Source organism: Leucoraja erinacea, chromosome 25 (assembly GCF_028641065.1).
Source record: "Leucoraja erinacea ecotype New England chromosome 25, Leri_hhj_1, whole genome shotgun sequence".
Lineage (NCBI taxonomy): Eukaryota > Metazoa > Chordata > Chondrichthyes > Rajiformes > Rajidae > Leucoraja > Leucoraja erinaceus.
Genome location: NC_073401.1, coordinates 14,803,509 through 14,826,535, shown reverse-complemented (window position 1 = coordinate 14,826,535; position 23,027 = coordinate 14,803,509). Strand labels below are relative to the sequence as shown.

Below are 23,027 nucleotides of genomic sequence, written 5' to 3'. Positions count from 1 at the left end.
AGAAAAGGTTGCCGACCCCTGTCCTAGACTCTCCTACTTGTAGAAACATCCTCTCCACATCCACTGTATCTAGGCCTTTCACTATTCAGTAAATTTCAATGAGGTCTCCCTCATCCTTCTAAATGCCAGCTAGTTATGAATCTGCCAGTACCAACCACAACAAAATCATTTGATTTTTTTTTACACCAGTTTAATTTTTATAAATTAAGAAAGTTTGTAACTGGCTGTTGCTGCTGCTTTGTCAATGTAAACACATCACAGATGGTAGCAAATATTTGCACTGCAAGGTTTGACGGTGGAGAGATTTATGCTTAACTAATATCCTTGAAAAGGCATTTTACATCCTGACAATGCCAGACAGTATCTGGTGCATCCCCTTGATTTCCTTTCAAATCATTACGTTTTCATATATATCGTTCTTCTGTTTGATAACATTAATTAGTCCTTTTAGCTTTAAAATAGATCATCCAGAAATTGTTCATCAGCAATGAGCAGCCAAACAAATAATTGAACCTAATTTTACCACATGGTTACTATATCGTTTTTTCCTTAATTTTATGTTAATTAATGTCTCCTGTAAAGGGAGCATGTTATCCTTGTAAAAAATAAATTCTAGGCATTGGAATTTAGATGAATATTCCTATATTAAATGGCCTTTTTGTATAGATAAATACATGCTAAACTGTACAGGCCATCCAGCCCACAATGTCTGTGCCAAACATGATGCCAAGACCAACCCCGATCTATCTGCACATAATACATATTCCTCCATTCCCTGCATATCCATCTGCTTATCCAGAAGTCTTTTAAACATCACTGTAGTACCTGCAGCACGTTCCAGGCACCCACCATTCGCTGTGTTCAAGCAAAATGCGTCAAGCATCTATCTATCTATCTTCTTCTATCTATATATAAAATTGTGTGCCTGCTGGCTGGCTGCTGGCTTTCTGCCTGACTTGTGGTTGCCAGCCTGTGGGTGCCAGCCTTTGATTCGTTGCCACGACAACACCCGACCCACAAATGCCCTGATTTTTTTCCATTTCGGTAGAGATTTCACTTCATTCCAAGTATCCACTCCTCATTAAATTTTGTAGTGTTTATATACACATTTTTAATCAAATCCTTCTCCCCTCCCCCTCTACCACTCACTCACTTTGTCGCCTCCTGCTGGCCAGCGACCATAACGGCTGTTGGCGCCCGCATCGCGCCTCAAAGACGCCATTTAAAAACAGCTGCACTGCTGATTCCTGAGCCGCTTGAGTTGGAGGACCACGTCTCCCATGGGGGCTACGGTTAGAGAACGGCTGCGTTGGGGGAGCAGACCCAACGGGTCTGCACTTGGTCTAGTCTCCTATAAACTTTGCTCCTCTCACCTAAAAGTTATGATCCTCGAGTATTTGATATTTCCATCCTGGGAAAAGGTTTAGGACTATCTACCCTATCTATGCCTCTAACTCTTACGCTTCTATCATGTCTCCCCAGACTCTGGTGTTCCAAAGAAAATAATCCAAGTCTGTCCAACTTCTCCTTGTAGCTATTACCCTCTCATTCAGGCATCATTGTGATAAACCTCCTCTGCATGCTTTCGACAGCCTCCACATCTTTTCTGTAATGGGGCCCAGAACGGCATCTGCTACTCCAAATGCAGTATAAACCAAAGTCCTATAAAACATCAGGGTCCAAAGAATGGGGTCCTATAATTCTGCATCATAACTCTTATATGCAATGTCCCGACCAAAGCTTGATTTGGCTTGGTTTACAATAGGCATACCGTGTTTTAATTTGCATTGCATCTAAAGTTGGTAATCCTTGTTTCTTTAAATTTGAATTACATACACCTCGATTCGCAAAGTAAATCCTTTTTCATGTGCAATTGTGTTGTTGCAGGTGCAATCAAAGAGATTGTTTAGTTCTAAATATTTAATTTTAAGAGGATTTTAAAGCGCAATTTCACCCTGGAAATGTTTCCTAATTTTGCTTTGATTGCCTTGTTTAATTGAAGCTCTAAAATGTTGCATGTTTCCAGCATCCAACAGACGTGGACTACAGAGTGATGGCGACTTTCACCGAGTTTTTTACAACGCTGCTCGGCTTCGTCAATTTCAGACTCTACCAGACCCTCAATCTGCTTTATCCTCCAAAGGTAGATAGCGTTTTCCTTAAGTGTGGTCAAAGTTATTGTGTCATAAAGACATGCACAGTTATGTTTAGTGATATTTGTTAAGTATGTTGTGCAATCAATCTCTCTACTGTAGAGTCCCCTGTTTCTTTCTCTCATTCTAATTCTAGAATGGCACAGTGGTAGAACTCCTGCCTCACAACGTCTGAGAAGGTGTTCGATCCAGACCTCAGGTGCTGTTTGTGCAGAGTTTGCACATTCTCTGTTACTGCGTGGGTTTCCTCTGAGTGCTCGGGTTTCTTCCATGGTCCCAAACATGTGCGGGTTTGTAGGTTAATTGGCCAGTAAAAGCATGTGCTCTGACTTGTATGCACATTAAAAAAAATTGAATTAGTTTTGTGCACTATTAAATATTCCAAAGTTAGAGAAAGATTTTGCATAATCTTCCCCACTTAATCTTCGCCACAGTTCTCCAGTGAGCTGCTGGTAGACAAATGAATAAATAAGTTTCTAAAACAAGCGATTCTCCCAGTGGAAAATTATTTGCTACTTTGCCAGAATTCCCCAATGCCGAGCAATATTTTATAACTTGCTTCACATGGAATCTTGACCCACCAAGCAGCAATATGTTATTTGTGGAAAGGCACTTAGGAACAGCCTGCTGATCTGGCAGAGTGCAAGCACAATATCATCACATTCAACTACTGATAGCAAGTACCAAATCTGATATGTTGGTGTATAATGCATTTCTTCAACTCACCTTTGTTCTCTATGGTTGGATGGATGTCAATTTCCCTCTTGAGGCAAAGTACTTGCATTAATGACCTTAGAGTTATGCATGTTCATGAAATTATGTATAATAATTTTTAGCAAATGCTAATGAAAGAACCTTTTAACAAATATGATTTATATCTTAAGGATGAGTAGCTTTGGATGAAAGGTACATTCAGTACAATACCGTTCTTAGCTCTGTACCATTTCATCATTACATCATAAATTACAGGCTTTGCAAAAACAATTTTGATGCAAAATTCTAAAGGCTCACTTAATACTTATACCATCTTTCCAAGATTATTCATTAAAACATTATGGAAAACCCCAAATCTAAAGAGAAGGGCTGATGTTAAAACAAAACACAGCGCTGGAAGAACACAGTGGGTCAGGCAGCATCTATACAAGGAATGGATAGACAGCTTTTTGGGTAGTCTCTGAATCAGGTTCCTGATTCCGAAGTCCTGTTTTGGAGTCTACAAAAGTGTCTCGACCCAAAACGTCGCCTGGATGTTCCCTCCACAGACTCTGCCTGACCCACAGAGTTCCTCCAGCACTTTGTATCATCTACAGTCTCCAGTGTCTTCTTGATAATTAAGTTCAATTTGACCAAAGTTCCAGTCACATTGGTGTTACTCCAGCACTCTTGAGTTCGACATATTAAAAGATTTGGAAATAAACTTTACATTAAAGTACACACGTTGAAAGATATCCTGTTACAAAACAATATTATCAAATATCTTTATGATACCTGTCTCCAGCTGACCTTTGTATATCCTGGAGTGTTCATTTTACTTGAAGAAATTGGCCTATAAAATATTTTTTTAATGTATGGTGGTTGTTTTGTTATATCGCGCTACATATTTTGTTTAATATTTTTTAATCCATGTTTTTTGTTCCAATGAGATTTAACATTATCAACAGAGATATCTGATCATATAATTTTGGTGAAGTTGATCATTTTGAATGCAGAGCAGAATTAACTAACTTGAAAGTTTGTTTTCAGCTGGAGGACAAGCCAGAGGAAAAGGAGCTGACAAAAGATGATGAAGAGATATATGCAATGGAATCTGAAAGCTATGTGGAGGTTAGTGGACATCGTAATATATATGTTTAAACTTAGACATTTTCATTATTTTATTTACTGCTGATTTACATTTTATAATTTTTATAGAAACTGGCTGCCTTGGGTGCTAGTTTAGCCCGAACAGTGTCTTCAAATGAAGACGAGGATGATCCAGATGAATTTCCTCAGGAAGGGGTAAGTTTTGTTTTACATAAGTTCATAAATTATAGGAGTAGAATTAGGCCATACGGCCCATCTTGTCTACTCTACCATTCAATCATTGCTGATCTATCTTTCCGTCTCAACCCCATACCCCTGCCTTCTCCCATAACTCCTAACACCCATACTAATCAAGAATCTGTCACATCTCTGCATTTAAAATATCATTGACTTGGACTCCACAGCCTTCTGTGGCAATGAATTCCACAGATTCACCACCCACCTAGTATTGTTCACCATCATTTAAGCACTGCTTTTCTAGTAAGAAGAGAATTTGTTGCTGCTTCACTTATTTTTGTTGTCAGTTTGACTTTGTCATGATTTCATGGGTGCTGAAAATTAGGCAAGTTGTTTTTGAGTAGTGGTGCTCAATGAATGGCATGGGAAATACTCATCATTTCTACAGCTGTAGCACAGACTTCTGTGTTCGAACAGACAACGTATTTGCATCCAAACACACATTGTTGGAAAAACTCAGCAGGTCTGGCGACATCTGTGGGAGGAATGGATAGGTGATGTTTAGTGACTGCGTAGATGACTTGTAACGTGTAAATTGGAATATCATGAAGCTTCCTGGCCTGAAACATTGCCTATCCATTCTCTCCACTGATGCTGCCTGACCAACTGAGTTCCTCCAGCACTGGATTTTGCTCTAGATTCTAGCATCTGCAGTTCCTTGTGTCTCCCAAGTAGTAGAAAAAAGGAACTGCAGATGCTAGTTAATACACAGAAGGACATAAAGTGCTAGAGTAACTCGGCAGGTCAGGCAGCATCTCTGGAGAACATGGACACGTTCACCTATGAGTTGACCTGCTGAGTTGCTCCAGCATTGTGTCCCTGTGTTCATTATATATGCATCAATTGTCACAGCGATGCAAGTGACTTGTAAATTGGAATATCATTAAGATATTGACATATTTGTCACTAATTATCAGAATGTATTCTTAACACAGTACACTATCTGTGCATTGAAAGGAAACACACTTTTTCAACAAAAATAAATAAATTGCAATGAATGCAGAAGTTGAACGCAGCTCGTATATTCAGGCAAGAGCTAAATTGAAGCGTTCACAATTAAAATCAGTAAATCCGACAAATTTAAATTTCCAGTGGGTGTGTTATATTCCATGCATCTTCAACGTAATGAAAGATAACACTGAACTTGGATGCAAAAGTGTCCATTATAAGCTGCCCCCCACCAGGAAGGTGGGTTTGCAAAGAAAATTATTTTTTTAATTTGTGGGGCTGATGTTTGTTATTGAGAGCTTGATATGAATCTTGGGCACTTGACTGAGGAGCTATAAATGCAAGAAGCCCTTTGGGAGATAGTGGGGTGCAGGAGACACATTTAAGAAAATAACATTTTAGTTTCCCCAAGGATAAAAACATTTAAAATTAGACCCAAAACAAGCATACCTTCTCAAACAGTGCCTTTTTTATTGCAATATACAAAATATGTTTGTGGTTCTTTGTGATCTTGTAACAGTTTGAAATATTTACAAAATCAACGACATTCATCATGTTTTCCAAGGCAACGAGCGAACACTTATTGTTGTAGCATTTGTTCTGGTATAATTTGTATTAAATCAGGTTGTTCACTTAAAAACAAAATACTATTCCACGAATTTACCTTTCCATAGTAATAGCGTACAATTACATAAATAAGCTGACAGCAAAGTCAGTATCATATTTTGGTTGCAAATTTATATGTTAAGGACAGGAGATAAATCGATATGATCGCAATTTAAAACCGAAAAATGCTGTAAATAGTTAACAATGGGGAGAAAACAAATGACGTTTTGGGTGAACAGAATTTCTAGTTAAATATTAACTACATCTCCCTCCATGGATGCTACCTGACTTGCTGAGTATTTGCATTTTGTTAGATCTCTGTTATTTACAGATTTTGTTTGCTTTTTTGGTTATATGCAGAATTAGGTTCGCAGTGAGTTTACAATTTATGCCGACCGCAAAGTTGTATTTTGCAGACGACACAGTACCTAACCAATGTTCAAAGGCTATTAATATTCTAACTATTTTTGTGTACCTGGAAGGTTATCTGTGGTAAATAAGCTACACTGGAATAACTTTAATAATTTATACAGGAGAATGCAGAGCTGATTGGAGAGAGGCAAAAGGAGCAGCAACTATTAGAAAAACAGAAGAAATTGTTTGAAGGCTTGAAGTTTTTCCTGAACCGAGAGGTGCCACGTGAATCGCTAGCATTTGTCATAAGGTACATACGCTAACGTGTTTGATGAGGAAACCTATTTTTGAATCTCGCACCGTCATCTGCTTCTCTCCTGCCACCACTTGCAACCCTTTGGTTACTGATAGTGCCAGCAGCTTGCTGTAGTACAGTTTTAAAAAATCTCATATATCCGACTAATACTTCACACTGGAGCTGGCAAATAGATTGCAATCACCAAAGATTCCTTTTGGCTAATTGACTGAATTTTGGGTCAAAGCTCAACCTTGGTTTTGCCTTTATAACAACAGTGTACAATGGTTGTTGGAGAGAAATTGAGTCAACAAGTTGATTTTTCGCCAAGACATCCTTGTTTGTATGGTTCTATGAAACATTGAAGGTAATAGCTGCCAGTTTAAAGTACAATTAGCACTGGGAACTCCATATGCTGCAATCTTAAGCAAAAAACACAAAGTACTGGAGTACCTCAGTGGGTCAGGCAATCGAAAGAAAGGTCCCAACCCAAAACATCATCACAGGAGTGTGTGGACAATAGCTTGTATGGGTCTTAACAAGGAGCCACAGATGCTGGTTTATCCCAAAGATAGACACAAAATGAAAACTGAAGAAGGGTCTCGACTCAAAATGTCACCTATCCATTTTCTCCAGAGATGCTGCCTGACCCGCTGAATTGCTCCAGTATTTTGTGTCTATCTTTAGGTCTATTGGGGGAGTTTTACTCGTGCATTTTCACGTTTGCACTTGTTCTACCTCTCTACTTTCTGTCCACCATAGCAAGGGCAGGGAGGCAGGGAAAATGCCTCTTCTTAAGTCATAAACTGATTTGTTTTTATCAATTACGCTTTCAGGTGTTTTGGAGGCATGGTATCGTGGGACAAATCGCTTTGCATAAGTGCTAATTATCCCGTTACAGATGAAACCATTACCCACCAGATAGTAGACAGGCCAAGCCTTGGTCAGCAGTTCGTCAATAGGTATGTGCTGATGCAACATTTAAACATCTGTTGACTTGCTGTGTCACTCGTGGTAAACCTCTACTTAACAATTTCTCTGAACTGCACATACCAAGTTGTGGAACCTTGTTTGATGGATTGTGGAAATGGAGAAATGGACCTAATCCGGTGGGCGGTGCGACTCACGTTGCTGTGGCCTCTGCAGTCCGTCTGTCTTTTTATTTTTTTTGTCTGGTTTGAATGTAGTTTTTTTTTTGTTGTGTGTATGTGTGTGTGGGGGGGTGGGGGAAACATTTAAAAATCTATCCCCTGCACGGAGAACCCGACCTTGTCTCTGTCGGGTCTCCTAGCACCGTGGAGCGGCCTCCAGCAGGAATGACCTGGGGCTCCAGTCACGGAGCTGCGGACCTACTCACCATCGTAGAGCTGGCCAAGTTCGGAGCGGGTGGAGCTGTGGTGGCGCTCGGCTGCGACCTGACCCCGGGGATTTGGAGGCTTACCGCAGGTCTGGTGGACAGGAACACCAGGAGCCCACGGGTCCCTGCTGGGAGACCACATTTCTGGGCTTCCGCAACGGCGACTTTAACCGCCCGAGTTGCGGGGTTGAAGAGTACCTGGAGCGGGGCCTTGCATCACCGCCCCGCGCGACTTGGAATGGCTGCGGGACTTTGCTAGCGCCCGCCGGGGGCTCCAACAACAAGACCCAGAGCGTGGCCTTGCATCACCCGGCGCGGCGTTAATAGCCGCGGGACAATTACCATCGCCCGCCGGGGGCTTTGACTTTGACTCTGACATCGGGAGGGGAATGGGAAGTGCAGGGGAGAGAAGTCTTTGCCTTCCATCACAGTGAGGAGGAGATTCAATTAAATTCAATTCAACTTTAATGTCATCGCACAAATACAAGTATGAGTACAACGAAATGCAGTTTTGCGTCAGTCCGTAGTAGTTGTGCATAAAGAAATAAAAATAAAAAATAGAAAGAGAGAAGATACAGAATAATCAAAAAATACAGAATAATTAAACAATGGGGACGGAGGGACCGGAGAAATCTATCGGTGGGACTCCGAGTTCAGCAGTGTGATTGTATTATTGTAGAAGCTGTTCCTCATCCTACTAGTATGTGACCTGAGGCTCCTGTACCGCCTCCCTGATGGGAGGAGGGCAAACAGTCCATGGTTGGGGTGTGAGGGGTCTTTGATGATCTTCCCAGCCCGTCTCAGACACTGTTTTTGGTGGAGGGCATCCATGGCAGGGAGCGGGGCACGGATGATGTGCTGCGCTGTTTTCACCACCCGTTGTAGTGCCTTCCTGTCCGCAGCAGTGCAGCTGCTGTACCATACCGTGAAGCAGGTGGTCAGGATGCTCTCTATGGTACAGCGGTAAAAGTTGGTCAGGATCCGGGGGGACAGGTGGGCTTTCTTGAGCCTCCTAGGGAAGTAAAGGCGCTGCTGTGCCTTTTTGATCAGCTTGGAGGTGTTGAGGGACCAGGACAAATCCTCCGAGATATGTACTCCGAGGAATTTATAGCTGGAGACGCGCTCCACCTCAGTCCCGTTTATATGGATGGGGGTATGACTGCCTCCTCTGGTCTGCCTGAAGTCAACAATAATCTCCTTCGTCTTCTTGGAGTTGAGGATGAGGTTATTGTCGGCACACCAGGTGGTCAGGTGCTGGATCGCCTCCCTGTAAGCTGACTCATCGTTGTCGCTGATCAGCCCTACTACCGTGGTATTGTCAGCAAACTTAATAATGGCGTTGGATCCGTACTTTGGGATGCAGTCGTGGGTGAAGAGGGAGTAGAGGAGAGGGCTGAGCACACAGCCCTGTGGCACTCCGGTGTTCAGTGTTATAGTGGAGGAGGTGAGGTTATTGACCCTAACAGACTGTGGTCTGTTAGTGAGGAAGTCCAGTGTCCAGTTGCAGAGGGAGGTGGAGATGCCAAGTCCACTGAGTTTGGTGATCAAGCTGGCGGGGATGACGGTGTTAAAGGCTGAGCTGAAATCAATGAACAGCAACCTGATGTAGGTTGTTGTTGTAGTCCAGGTGGGTCAGGGCAGAGTGTAGGGCCGCCGATATGGCGTCCTCTGTAGACCTGTTGGTCCGGTAGGCAAACTGATGGGGGTCCAGTGTGGGGGGGAGGCAGGCTTTGAGGTGAGCCAAGATCAGCCGCTCAAAGCACTTAGCAATGACAGGGGTGAGTGCCACTGGGCGGAAATCGTTGAGACTCCCTGTAGCTGACTGTTTGGGCACTGGCACGATGGTTGATGTCTTGAGGCAAGTGGGGACAACACCCTGGGCCAGTGAGAGATTGAAAATGTCGGCGAGGACTGGGGATAGTTGTCCAGCACATGCCCTAAGCACCCGGCCAGGGATGCCATCGGGGCCGGCAGCTTTGCGCTCATTCACCTTGCTCAGTGCATCTTGTACAGCAGAGGTGGAGAGGCTGAGAGGTTGTTCATTCGGGGGTGGAGCAACTTTAATGGCTGGGGTTTTGTTGTCCCGGTCAAAGCGAGCATAGAAGTGGTTTAGCTCGTCAGGGAGGGTGGCGTTGTCTGGGGGAGGGGTGTTAACTTTCTGGTAATCGGCAAGGGATTTGATTCCTTGCCACATGCGCCTGGGGTCAGAGTTGTTATGGAAATGCTCCTCAATCCGCCGTTTATGATTGAGTTTAGCAATCCTAATTCCCATTTTCAGATTGGCCCTGGATGAGCTGTATCCCTCAGCGTCGCCAGATCTGAAAGCGGCATCGCGAGCCTTCAGTAGGAGTCTGACCTCCCTGCTCATCCACGGCTTCTGGTTAGGGAAGGTCTTTATCTCCTTGTGGGTAGTGACATTATCGGTACAGAATTTTATATAGTCCAGAACTGTTGAGGTGTACGAGTTGATGTCCACTTGTGAATTAAAGGTGGACTGAGTAGCAAAGAGACTCCAGTCTGTCTGCTGAAACTGCTCCTGAGATGCGCTGTGATGGATGTTTGTGTAAATTGTGTTGTGTCTTGGTTCTTTCTTGTGTGTATGACTACAGAAACAACATTTTGTTTAAACATCAATGGGGTTCAAATGACAAATAAATTGTATTGTATTGTAAATACTGCAAGCACAGAAAAATTTAGAATACAATTAATTCCTGATTGGGCCACCATGTTGCATTTCCTTAAAATCTTTATTGTCCTGTTGGATTTTGGCATTATTAGAACCACTTTTTCAGCGCTGAGGCACAGTTGCATTTATTTCCCACTCGTGAAATTACCGTTCTTCTTCTCCCCGTTTCTTTCACCCAGATACTGCAAATATTATTGGGTTTAATGCATTATTCATAGATCAGTCAAATACAAAATGGTTAGAGCAAATTATAATGCTGCCATTGACGTCCTTTATCCATTGTTTTAGCTGAGTCTTGGCTATAAATTTCAACATTGTACATTTTAGTACAGTTGTTGTTTCTTCAGTGTGGATTGTCATTTTCCTTATGCTTTCAGGGTTTTTTTGTTAAATCAATGGCTTGGTAGAGAATGCAGCCGCTACCATTTAAACATTTTGACAGATGTTCACTTGTGGCTTGAGAAAATAAGCCATAACATGAATGCCATCAGCTTGTTCATTGGATAATATCGAAAATTAGTAGCATGAGTAGGCTTTTGGCCCTTCAAACCTGCTCTGCTATCTAACACAATTACCAATGATCCCCAGTCACAATATTATTAACCTTGGTGCCTTTTTTTATCTTGTAATCTATCCATCTCCTTAATGGGTCATGAGTGCTTTGTTGTCATATTTCCCAAAATGGAACAATGAAATTCTTAATCATATTCAGATACTTGGTTTTGCCGGCAGAGAATTCCACAGATTTACCTCCTTTAGAATGAAGAACTTCCTCTAATATCAATCCTAATTGTCTTGCCCCACATCCTGAGTTAGTTCAACTAGTGCATTGACCTGAAAATTAAAAACAAAAAGACTAGCCCATTCCATCAACGATGGGAATTAAGGATTGTTGGTTTGTAATTTGGATCAGATGACCACTATTTGTGTTTGGTATTATTCCAATGAGGTTAGAAGCTACATTTTTGTGAAAAAGCTGCAAAAATGACTTCAATATATTTTCTTTTGCTTGAAGAATGATAACGGTGCACAACCTTTTATCCGAAAGCCTTGGGACCAGACACTTTTCGTAATTCAGAATTGTTCGGCTTTCGGAATGGAAGATTTTTAGCGTAGATTTTAACGGCTGGCTCAGTGGCAGAGTGCTCGGCTCGTATCCGCAAGGTCGCGAGTTTGCGCCTCGATCCCGGCAGTTACTCGATCGCGAGTTTTAGTCTTCAATGTAGTTTTTACTTGCAGAATAGGAGAGAATAGGGAGGGTTAGGCTGAGATCATTCTCTGCGAGATGATCTTAGTGCGGGAGACAAGTGTAGGAGAGGTGTACTGACTGTGGGCAGAACTTTGGAAGTGATTGCCCACCATTCTCAAAAGCCGCTGTGTCTCCCTGTCCCTCCAACTCCAGAGGAATCCCCTCCCCGATGGGCCGCTACGGCGAGAAGTGGCAGTTTGCCCACAGCCCGAGCTGCGTCCCCTCATCCGCAACCCGGGTTCCTCTGGAGTTGGAGCGGGGCTGGGCTAGAGTTGCTGCTGGCTGTGAGTCTCTGGGATCTCCGTGCTTGCAGTGGGCCTGGGGGTCGGTGTCCCGATGAGGGGGCGCAGCTCGGGCTGTGGGCGAACTGCCACTTGTCGCTGTAGCGGCGCATCGGGGAGCGGCTTCTGGTGATCCTGACGTATCTCAGCTCCTATCCAGGGGGGTGGCCGGAGACGTCAGGACCAACAGGAACCCGCTCCCCGATGCGCCGCTACAGCGTCAAGTGGCAGTTCGCCCACAGCCCGAGCTGCACCCCCTCATCCGCAACCCGGGTTCCTCTGGAGTTGGAGCGGGGCTGGGCTAGAGTTGCTGCTGGCTGTGAGTCTCTGGGATCTCCGTGCTTGCAGTTGGTGTCCCGTTGGTCCTGACGTCTCCGGTCACCCCCCTGGAATGGAGCTGAGACTGGGAACTGTACCGCCCTTGCCCCCTCCCTCTGCAACTGCAAACAACCCCACAGTTCCCAGTCTCAGCTCCTGGCCAGAGACGTCACAGCCCGAGCCATCAGCTTCTGTCCCTACGGGGACAGCGGAGAGCGTGTTCCTCTGGAATTGGAACGGGGCTGGGCTGCTGCTGGCTGTGGGTCTCTGGGTTCTCCGTGCTTGCAGTGGGCCTGGGGGTCGGTGTCCCGTTGGTCCTGACGTCTCCGGTGACTGGCACTGGCTACAACGTGAAGACAGTGCAATGCGCGGGGAGCTGGAGAGGGGAGGGAAGGGGTCACACACATGGCCGGGAAGCAGAGGGGTGTAGGTGGGGTGAAACTGAAGGGAGCGACAATTTGCTGCTGCCTGCCCGCTTAGTTAAAAAGTTCCCACGCAAGACTCACGATACACTGTGTATCGTGAGTCTACCATGGGAACTTTTTAACTCAGCGGGCAGGTAGCAGCAGATTGTCAATTATTAACCCTCCCGCGCAATATACCCTCACCTTCTCTTTTATGAATGGGGATTTAGTTCCCCTTTCTTCGAGGACCGACCGGAGGTTCCGCTGTCACCTCTGCGGGCCGCCCTCGGTGAACGTTTTCAAGGACCTTTCTTCAAGGATTGAAAAAATGTCGCTATTCGGAGCTTTTCGTTATTTGGATCGTCGGATAAAAGGTTGTGCACCTGTAGTAATCAATCTGCATTTGCCAATTGCTGTGAACTTTTGAGCATATCCTACTAGTATAGACTGACCCCGGGTGCTGTCTGGGTGGAGTTTGCATGCTCTCCCTGTGACCACGTGGGTTTCTTCCGGGTGTTCCGGTTTCCTCCCACACTCCCCAAAACGTGCAGGTTTGTAGTTAATTGGCTTCTGTAAAATTGCACACAGTGTGTAGGTCGTGGATGCCAACGTTGGATAACATGGAACTAGTATGAATGGGTGATCAATGAGGCCGAAATGGGCCGAAAGGCCTGTTTCCATGTTGCAGCTGTAAAATTAAAATGTAAATTTCACACAAAAGTGCACATGCAACGTGGTCACAGGGAGAGCATGCAAACTCCACCCAGCAGCCGGCACTGGGTGTAGTGGCTGGAAATTACTCGGTGTTCTCTTGTTTGCATATGCCGGTGCTCTCAGAAAACATGTAATTAATTATAATCATTTATCTAGGTCAAAATAATGTTTCTCCTTCATGACTGCAGTCCTACAAATCACTGTTGAAATAATTGGGATCACTGATCTCGCAGTAGTACAGGATCTAAGAATTGAATGTGTAGGAAAGAACTGCAGATGCTGGTTTAAATCGAAGGTAGACACAAAATGCTGGAGTAACTCAGCGGGACAGTCAGCATCTCTGGAGAGAAGGAGTGGGTGATGTTTTGGGTCGAGACCCTTCTTCAGACTTTTAATCTATTTATTAAAACAATTCATCTAAGATTTGAAATTGTTTTCAAATAGCTGGGTATAATTACAATGTTTAAAATGCATCTGGACAGGTTTGTGAATAGGAAAGCTTTAGCGGTATAAGGGCCAAATTCAGGCAAATATGGCCAGCTCAGGGAGGCAGCTTTGTTAGCATAGATGAGTTGGGCTGAAGGACCTGTTTTTCTGCTGTATTTACTCTGACTCCGTGCCTCTAAATTTATAATATGCCAATTGGAACTGGCAGAAAGATCTTGGCCATTTGAAAAATTGCTGACTGCTCCTTTTCTGTTTTGACTGCAGGTATTATATCCAGCCCCAGTGGGTATTTGACAGTGTTAACTGCAAAAGGCTTCTTCCAGTAGAAGATTATTTCCAAGGAGTCACTCTACCACCTCATCTTTCTCCGTTTGTGGAAGAGAAAGACGGCGACTACGTTCCGCCAGAGAAACTCAAACTCTTGGCCATTCAGAGAGGCGAGAACATGTGTAAGCTGGTGGATGCTTTATTTATGTTTGGTTCTTTTCCAAATGCGGATGCCCTATTAAGAACGGCACAGTGGCGCAGCAGGTAGAGCTGCTGTCTCTCAGCACCAGAGGCCGAGGTTCAATCCTGATCTTGGGTGCTGGCCGTTTGGAGTTCACACATTATCCCTGTGACCGCATGGGTTTTCTCCAAGTGCCCCGGTTTCCTCCCTCGCTTCAAAAGACGTGCAAGCTGGAAGGTTAATTAACTAACCCTCTGTAAATTGCCCCCCCCCCCGTAGGTAAGGAGTGAATGAGAGAGTGGGATAACATAGAACTAGTGTGAACGAATGGCAAAGTTTAAAGGAGATGTGTGCAGTACCTTTTTTTTTTACACTGAGGGGGGTGAGTGCCTGGAACGCGCTGCCGCGAGTGATGATGGAAGCAGATACACAAGTAGCATTTAAGAGGCTTTTGGATAATCACATGAATATGAAGCGATGCGGATCATGTGCAGGTATCAAGCTTGGCACAATGATTGGGGGCTGAAGGGCCTGTTCTTGTGCTATATTGTCCACTAACTTCCTATCCCTTCTGATCCATGAATGGTAAAATGCTTCTATATCTCTTCCATTTCTTCCTAACTGGCATGTCCTCTCAGCTCCCTGGCACAAACTTTATGTACACCTCTTCAATTCCAGTCTTCCCCTTGAATCGTTATCTGGTGGCACGGTAGCACAGCGGTAGAGTTGCTGCCTTACAGTGCCAAAGACCCGAGCTTGATCCTGACTACGGGTGCTGTCTGTACGGAGTTAGTACGTTCTCCCTGTGACCGTGTGGGTTTTCTGGGGATGATCCTTTTTCCTCCCACATTCTAAAGACGTGCAAGTTTGTCGGTTAATTGCCTTCTGTAAATTTGTCCCTGGTGTGTAGGGTAGAACTCGGGTGATTGTTGTTCAGCGTGGACTCGGTGTGCTGGATGGCCTGTTTCCATGCTATATCTCTAAATTGAACTTTCTAAATCAAACCTGAATGTGTACAATATTTGCATTGTATTTACCTCAATGCAGCACTTGCAACCCAAAGCAAAGGCTGCCAGCTTCCATCCCGCAGCATGCCCTGCCTAGGCGTATATCATGTACCCAAACCCTCATTAGTGCCAGGCACGTCTCAAAGTTAATTGTTCCAAAGCTCACTTGGAAACTTCTCAACCTCGGCAACTTTTTACGATCCAAACTTTGGTCGGATTTATCTAATCACACACTAAGTGTATTATAGTGTTTGTACTAGCTTGTCTGTCATGATCCCTGTTAACTGAGTGCTTCTCATTTAAAATCCTTACCGTTGCAGTTAGATCTATCGTGAACCTGCTTTTCCCTAAACGTCTGATAACACAGTACAGAAATCCACCTGAGCTGCTATCTTTATTTACTCCTGTATCGATCACTATTTTGACCTATTAGACTTCTTATTGACTCCATTTCTGACACTGCACAATTCATGTTTTGATTCAGCCTTTGTGAATGTTCTTGACTCCTGTCTTGCATGTTCTCCATATTCCTGCTGCTTATTCCCACGTAGGAAATGGGTTAAAATTTAGTGAGAAGTAAAAATGGAAGAGACGGTGCTTTTCAACATTCTCTTGTGATTTGGTATCAATAAGGCAAGAGAACCTTTTATTAAGAGACACCAAGTACTAGAGTAACTCAGTGGGTCAGGCAGCATCTCTGGAGAACATGAACAGGTGACGTTTTGGGACCCTTCTGACTGATTACAGTACGGTAGAGAAAGCTGGAAGAAAGGTGTGGGAGGCAAGACAACGCCGAGCAAATGATAGGTGGATACAGGTGATGGAGGCGAATTGGCGGATGGATAGACAAGGGCTAGAGCTGAAAAGGCAGTGAGATAACGAGAGAGAGAAGCTTGTGAAAGGGAACATTGGGTGGGGTGAGGTGGGATATGACTGCGTGTCTAGGTGGAGCACAGGAAAAAGAGTAGGTGTGGTTGTTCAATTCCAGGTGAAATGATTACCAAAGATAACCCTTTATTACTGGATACTAATTTTTCTGTCATATCAGGGCGTTTTCCTAAGCGGGCTTAAGCGGTCATCGTTTTGTGCGCATACCTGGGAGAGAGGGTACACTCACAGCAACAATGCTCAGCAAGCTATGTGCTTCACTGGGGGTGAATGTCAATCTCCTAAGTGGGCATTCTTTGTGTTGCATCCGCTACAGATGAAAACGAAAGTGAATCTGAGGAGGAGGATGAGAAAGAATCCGATGGAAAAGACGAGGACGAAACCGAGGATGAAGGAGATGATGACATGGATGAAACTGAAAAGGAAGATGAGGAAAGGCTGAAGAACATGGAGGCTCAGAAGGTGAAAAGCAAAGTGAGTTCCAGCAGAAGTAGTTATCCCTTGAGATTGTGACGGACCCAGTCATTCATTGTGCCATAATATCTATGTTCCTTTATCTTCCAATTTGCAGAGATTGTGATTTAGTTATGTCAAGCCAAAGACTTGCTATTTGGCTAACATGAAGTATGTCGTGCGCGCACAGTGGCGCTACAACCTCACAGCACCAGAGACCTGGGTTCAATCCTGACCACATATGCTGTCTGTGTGGAGTTGACTTGTTCTCCTTGTGACTGTGAGGTGTCCTCCGGGTGCTCCGATTTCCTCAAAGATCTGCGGGTGTGTGGGTTGTAAAATTGTCCCTAAGGAACGGATGCATAAGCGGGGTAACATAGAACTAGTGGTCAGCGTGCTCAGTGGGCCAAAGGGCCTGTTCCCATGCTGTACCTCTCAATCGATCAATCAATATATTATATTAACAACCTTCAGTTCTGTGGGTTATTCAACAAGGAGCAATTATGCCTTGCGCAGTGAAAAGAAATCTTGCCATTTGGGAAATAAATGTTCAGCAACACCTCCCAAATTTCACAAAGAATTTAAACCAAACATAAGCTTACAGACTGTCTTCTGGAAATTGAATTTATTTTCAAAAAATGGTTCAGTACACATATGTAAGTGGTCAATTGACATTCAGTGCTGTAGGGCTGAAATGAATGTCAAATATAAGTTTTGATTGCAATTTTTAATGTGTCACCATGTACAGTTTAAAGTTGGTGCAATTATCTGATTGTGCTTCCTTCATCTATCTACCTGAGTGATTAGTAAGTAAATTGTACATAGATAAAGACTCAAAGTGCAACTCAGCGGGTCAGGCTACTTCTCTGGGAAAAAAAGGATAGCGTGATGTTTTGGGTCGGGAGCCTCCTTCAGAATTCTTCCGGGTCTGAAGAAGGATCCCAACCCAAAACATCGCCTATCCATGTTCTCCAGATAAGTCCCCTGACCTATTGAGTTATTGCAGCATTTTGTCTTTTTTTTGTAAACTGGCATCTGCTGTTCATTGTGTCTTTAGTTTGTACATAGATTCTTTGCAAGTGGCAAAGAGCAACAGGCTTATGAAGTTTTCCTTGAATTATAAGATTGGTGTTGGTGCTTTTTCTCCAGAAGCTGAATGTGAAGGTTACCACGGGGACCGTGAAGATGGAGAATAAGGCCCAGGCATCTGAGCGAGAGAAGGCCGAGGAGAAGCGACTGGCTATCATGATGATGAAGAAAAGGGAGAAATATTTGTACAAAAAAATCATGTTTGGGAAGAGGAGGAAAGTTCGCGAGGTTTGTGTTCAGCTTGCACCTCGTGCATTTAGAAACATAGAAATTAGGTGCAGGAGTAGGCCATTCGGCCCTTCGAGCCTGCACCGCCATTCAATATGATCATGGCTGATCATCCAACTCTGTATCCCGTACCTGCCTTCTCTCCATACCTTCTGATCCCCTTAGCCACAAGGGCCACATCTAACTCCCTCTTAAATATAGCCAATGAACTGGCCTCAACTACCCTCTGTTGCAGAGAGTTCCAGAGATTCACCACTCTCTGTGTGAAAAAGGTTTTTCTCATCTCGGTTTTAAAGGATTTCCCCCTTATCCTTAAGCTGTGACCCCTTGTCCTGGACTTCCCCAACATCGGGAACAATTTTCCTGCATCTAGCCTGTCCAACCCCTTAAGAATTTTGTACGTTTCTATAAGATCCCCTCTTAATCTCCTAAATTCTAGAGAGTATAAACCAAGTCTATCCAGTCTTTCTTCATAAGACAGTCCTGACATCCCAGGAATCAGTCTGGTGAACCGTCTCTGCACTCCCTCTATGGCAATATTGTCCTTCCTCAGATTTGGAGACCAAAACTGTATGCAATACTCCAGGTGTGGTCTCACCAAGACCCTGTACAACTGCAGTAGAACCTCCCTGCTCCTATACTCAAATCCTTTTGCTATGAAAGCTAACATACCATTTGCTTTCTTCACTGCCTGCTGCACCTGCATGACTACTTTCAATGACTGGTATACCATGACACCCAGGTCTCGCTGCATCTCCCCTTTTCTTAATCGGCCACCATTTAGATAATAATCTGCTTTCCTGTTTTTGCCACCAAAATGGATAACCTCACATTTATCCACATTATACTGCATCTACCAAACATTTGCCCACTCACCCAGCCTATCCAAGTCACCTTGCAGTCTCCTAGCATCCTCCTCACAGCTAACACTGCCCCCCAGCTTAGTGTCATCCGCAAACTTGGAGATATTGCCTTCAATTCCCTCATCCAGATCATTAATATATATTGTAAATAGCTGGGGTCCCAGCACTGAGCATTGCGGTACCCCACTAGTCACTGTGGTATCCCACTAGTCACTATTATAATAATATTGATTTACTGTTTAGCAAATGTGGAAGATGCATTTTTTTATGGACGTTTTGTAGTAACTAACAATTTTTAAAATTATCTTAGAAAATATACCAAAGCATCTATTTTGGTTTTAAGCTGAATTCTTACAAATTTGGGTGATGTGACAAAAGAAGGAAATTAGAATATAGAGATGTGTAAATTAGTCTATTGAAGTATTGAGGATTTTTGTATTCCGGATGGTGGGTATATGGATTGTGCTGCTAGTGGAGGTAGTTGATGTAGGTACCGTACAACATTTAAAGGACTTGGGCGGGTACATGGATAGGAAAGGTTTAGGATATGGGCCAAGCACGGGCATGTGGCACTAGCATAGATGGGGCACCTTAGCCGGCATGGGCAAATTGGGCTGGAGGGCCTGTTTCCATGCTGTATGGCCAATACTATACTATTGTCTTGCTTTGATCTTTTGGTGAAGGACAAATTTGGAGCATAAAATGAGACTAAGATCTTTAAAAGGGGAATTTTGAAGCCTCATAAGCTATTTAATGATATTGAACTCGTGGACCATAGAATAATACAGGACGGGAACTGCCCAAAATGCATGAGATACTTGAAACTAATCCCTTCTGCCTACACATGCTGCATATCTTTTGAAGCCAATTCATAAATATTTTTAAAAGTAAAATCAACGACTTCAACACGAGTTCAGAATAAAAGACCAGTTTTGCTGAGACTGTTCTGTACTGTAAATGCAGACTGTCCTTTCCATTTTGACGCTGACTAGATAATATTCTTGCATTACGCAGAGTGTGGCTTAAATGTCTGTCTTGTATACTTCAGCTAAACGACCCAGAATAATTAGGAAGAGATTTTTTTTAAATGTCTTACCGAGCAAGCCAGCCAAAGGCCACCAATGATTTCTTTGTTTGAAAGACTACCCAACAGTGAATCCAACTTGCAGCTGTTAACATTTTGTGTTGAGTTTGAAGTCCTGCTTCAGAATTTGTTTTGGTCGTTTAAGCAAAAAAATAAAGGATATACTGTATCTCCATATTCCCATAAAAAATAATTGAAATTGCTAGAATTCTTGAGCAAGAAAAGACGCAACCAGTGGGAATAAAACAGCCTTTCAAATTTGCTATTTCATTCGATTCAATGAATCATTGATTCACTTCAATTTGCATTCCACTTCTTCCTTTTCCTCCGCCTTGAACTATGGCTTTTATCCGTCAGCTTTTGGGTTGAGCGTTCTATTGCAGTTAATGTCAGCCTCACTCAACTGATCAATAGGCATGTATAATGCTGACAATTGCCTTTTGTTCATTGAGCCATTTCCACCTTAGAGATACAGTGTCGAAACAGGCCCTTCAGGCTATCGAGTACGCGCCAACCAGTAATCACCCCGTAAACTGGCACTGCAGAAGCCAATCAACCTGCAAATCTATATGTCTTTGGAGTGTGGTGGAGAGGGGGAGGAGGGGGGGACTGGAACACCCGGAGAAAATCCACAAGTAGTCAGGATAAAACCCGGACCTCTGGCGCAGTAAGGCAGCAACTCTACCGCTGTGGCACTGTGCCCCCCTTAAGTGGTTTAAATGTGTGCAGATAAAGACATTTACCAACTAACCATTTATGCAAGGGGTTGTTTTAAAACATTTGGCGATGTACAGTTGGAATATTATTAAGATGCATCTGTTCTATTTTGTCTCAACAGACAAACAAGTTGGCAGCCAAGAGAAAGGTGCACGATGACATGGTGAAAGCTGAGAAAAAGAAAAGTAAAAAAATTAAATCCCAATAAGATATTGAAAATCGTTGCATATCTGCAGTTTAAACCTTATTTGGTTTATATTGGATTTTGTGTACAGATAGTAAAGTCTTTATACAGGCTCTTCAGTGGTGGATTTGTTGTGTTGGATTTCAGTGTTACCATCTAGTTAAATGGAAATAATGAGTTATTTAAGACTTGTGCATTCAAATATTATTCATGATTGAAATGTTTTTCATATGGAGCCTATTTTACGCCTATGGATTTCTTATCCAATTACATAGACTTGTTAGTTAAAAATCTAAGTTGAATCCACCACTTTTGCTTTGTAAAGCTATCAGAAGCCGGACATTGTAGAAACAAGGAACTGCAGATGCTGGTTTACCAAGGAAAGACACAAATGCTGGAGCAACTCAGTGGGTCAGGCAGCATCCCTGGAAAACATGAATAGGAGACATTTCAGATCAGGACCTTTCTTCAGTCTGATGAAGCGTCTCAACCCGAAACGCAACCTATCTATGTTCCCCATGGATGCTGACTGACCTGCTGAGTTACTATAGAACTTTATGCCTATCACCCAGAAGCAGAACCTTGTCAGGTTGCAAAGAAATATAGGATATCGTGCGCAACTTGTACCTTCATTGAAGAATGGGTCAAAAGAGAAGTATTTCCAGATCAATAGTCTGCATTAATGTACGTGTACTTGCGTAATAGTATCTGCAACTTCAAATAATTTTCTGTCTCAATTTAATTTGAAATGTTATCACTCTTTAACTGAAGTCGTGTCATTAAAATTAAGGCCTTTGGGAAATATGACCAATACTGTTGCAATTAACGAATTTCAAAGGTAATAAGTAGTACTGTGAAAGAGTATATTGCAGGCACGATAGCAATTCGCTTTTCCTGATGGTTATCATCTATGTAGGTGATATAAAAATTATTTTTGTTTTGAAATTTTTGACAAAAGAATACCATGTATAAAAATAATGTTCTCTGTTCACTTGTATTTTGACTATAAACAGAAAATCAAACATAAATCTCCGGTAATCGTTTTTATTCGCTCTTTCCAAAATGTTGGCAAATGGATGTTGCTTGCTTTGCCTCAATGAGCATGAAGTAACATTAACAGAGAACAATGCTGTTCCCCATCAAATACAGGACGCTGCATTCATCACCACGTCACACTCTGCTCAATTCTTTAAGGGCGGCATTGAATATTTCAATTTCTTAAGCTAATTGTTTTCAGAAACCGTGATCAAAGATAGCTCAATGCCAATTATTTTATGCTGTAATTTTCAGGAGCGGGGGTGCATCTAATCATGCCTATTTGGTGTGTTGGGCAAAGAAATGCTCCACCCGTTCTCTGGAGTAAAAGGTCTTCCATAAATGTTCTTTGTACTGTACATCCCACTGAATCAAGGTTCTGTTTGCACAGTTAAATGCCAGTGATTTCTGATGAGCTTTTTGTGTGCAAGATTTATATTGCATGCATCAAAGTCTGTTTTGCATACATTTCCTTACAATGGTCACAACTACCGAAGCTAAATTTACCCACACTTGATATATTTGTCTCTGGTTTTTTTTCTCCCCCCCCCCACCATATGGTTACGAGAGGGGGGAAAAAATATTTGTGTCTCGTATTTTTTGTTTCAAAGTCTTCTGCATGACGAAAACTTGTTAAATGATTTGGGCATTCATGTGTTTGGCAGGCAACACAATGGCGCAGCTGCCTCACAGCGCCAGAGTCCCGGGTTCATTCCTCACCTCGGGTGCTGTCTGTGTGGAGTGTGCACATTCTCTCTTGGGCCGTGAAGGTTTTCTCCGGGTGCTCTGTTTTATTCCCACAGAAGTGAATTGGCTGCTATAACAATTGGCCCTGGTATGTCGGGAGTGAATGAGAAAGTGGGATAGCAGAACTAGTGTGAACGGGTGATCGATGGTCGGCGTGGGCGCTGTCGGCCGAAGGTAAACACAAAATGCTGGCGGAACTCGGCAGGACAGGCAGCATCCCTGGAGAGAAGGAGTGGCTGCCATTTAGGGTCGAGACCCTTCCTCAGACTGATGTCAGGGGAGTGGGCGAGACAAAGATAGAATGTAGTCGGAGACAGTCAGACTGGTGGGAGAACATCTGCACTGTTTATTAGATGTTTAAATGTTTTTGTTGGGTTGTGTACTTTGTGCACATGGGGGAAGGCTTCAAAATACTTGCTTCTCTGGGGAGAG

The 23,027-nt window shown here is 43.3% G+C and overlaps 1 protein-coding gene across 2 annotated transcripts in view; it reads left to right on the top strand.

Annotated features, from left to right (window-relative positions):
- pes (pescadillo) overlaps positions 1 to 21,841 on the top strand; it is a 276,479-nt gene extending 254,638 nt beyond the window's left edge. For both annotated transcript variants that reach the window (XM_055655847.1, XM_055655846.1), the window contains 9 exons: positions 2,027 to 2,143; positions 3,897 to 3,977; positions 4,065 to 4,151; positions 6,281 to 6,411; positions 7,233 to 7,358; positions 14,117 to 14,301; positions 16,512 to 16,669; positions 17,798 to 17,965; positions 20,751 to 21,841. In XM_055655847.1, the coding sequence (XP_055511822.1) occupies positions 2,027 to 2,143; positions 3,897 to 3,977; positions 4,065 to 4,151; positions 6,281 to 6,411; positions 7,233 to 7,358; positions 14,117 to 14,301; positions 16,512 to 16,669; positions 17,798 to 17,965; positions 20,751 to 20,837 (1,140 nt within the window). In that variant the 3' untranslated portion in view covers positions 20,838 to 21,841. The remainder of the gene's footprint in view (positions 1 to 2,026; positions 2,144 to 3,896; positions 3,978 to 4,064; positions 4,152 to 6,280; positions 6,412 to 7,232; positions 7,359 to 14,116; positions 14,302 to 16,511; positions 16,670 to 17,797; positions 17,966 to 20,750) is intronic.
- The last annotated feature ends 1,186 nt before the right edge of the window (positions 21,842 to 23,027 follow it).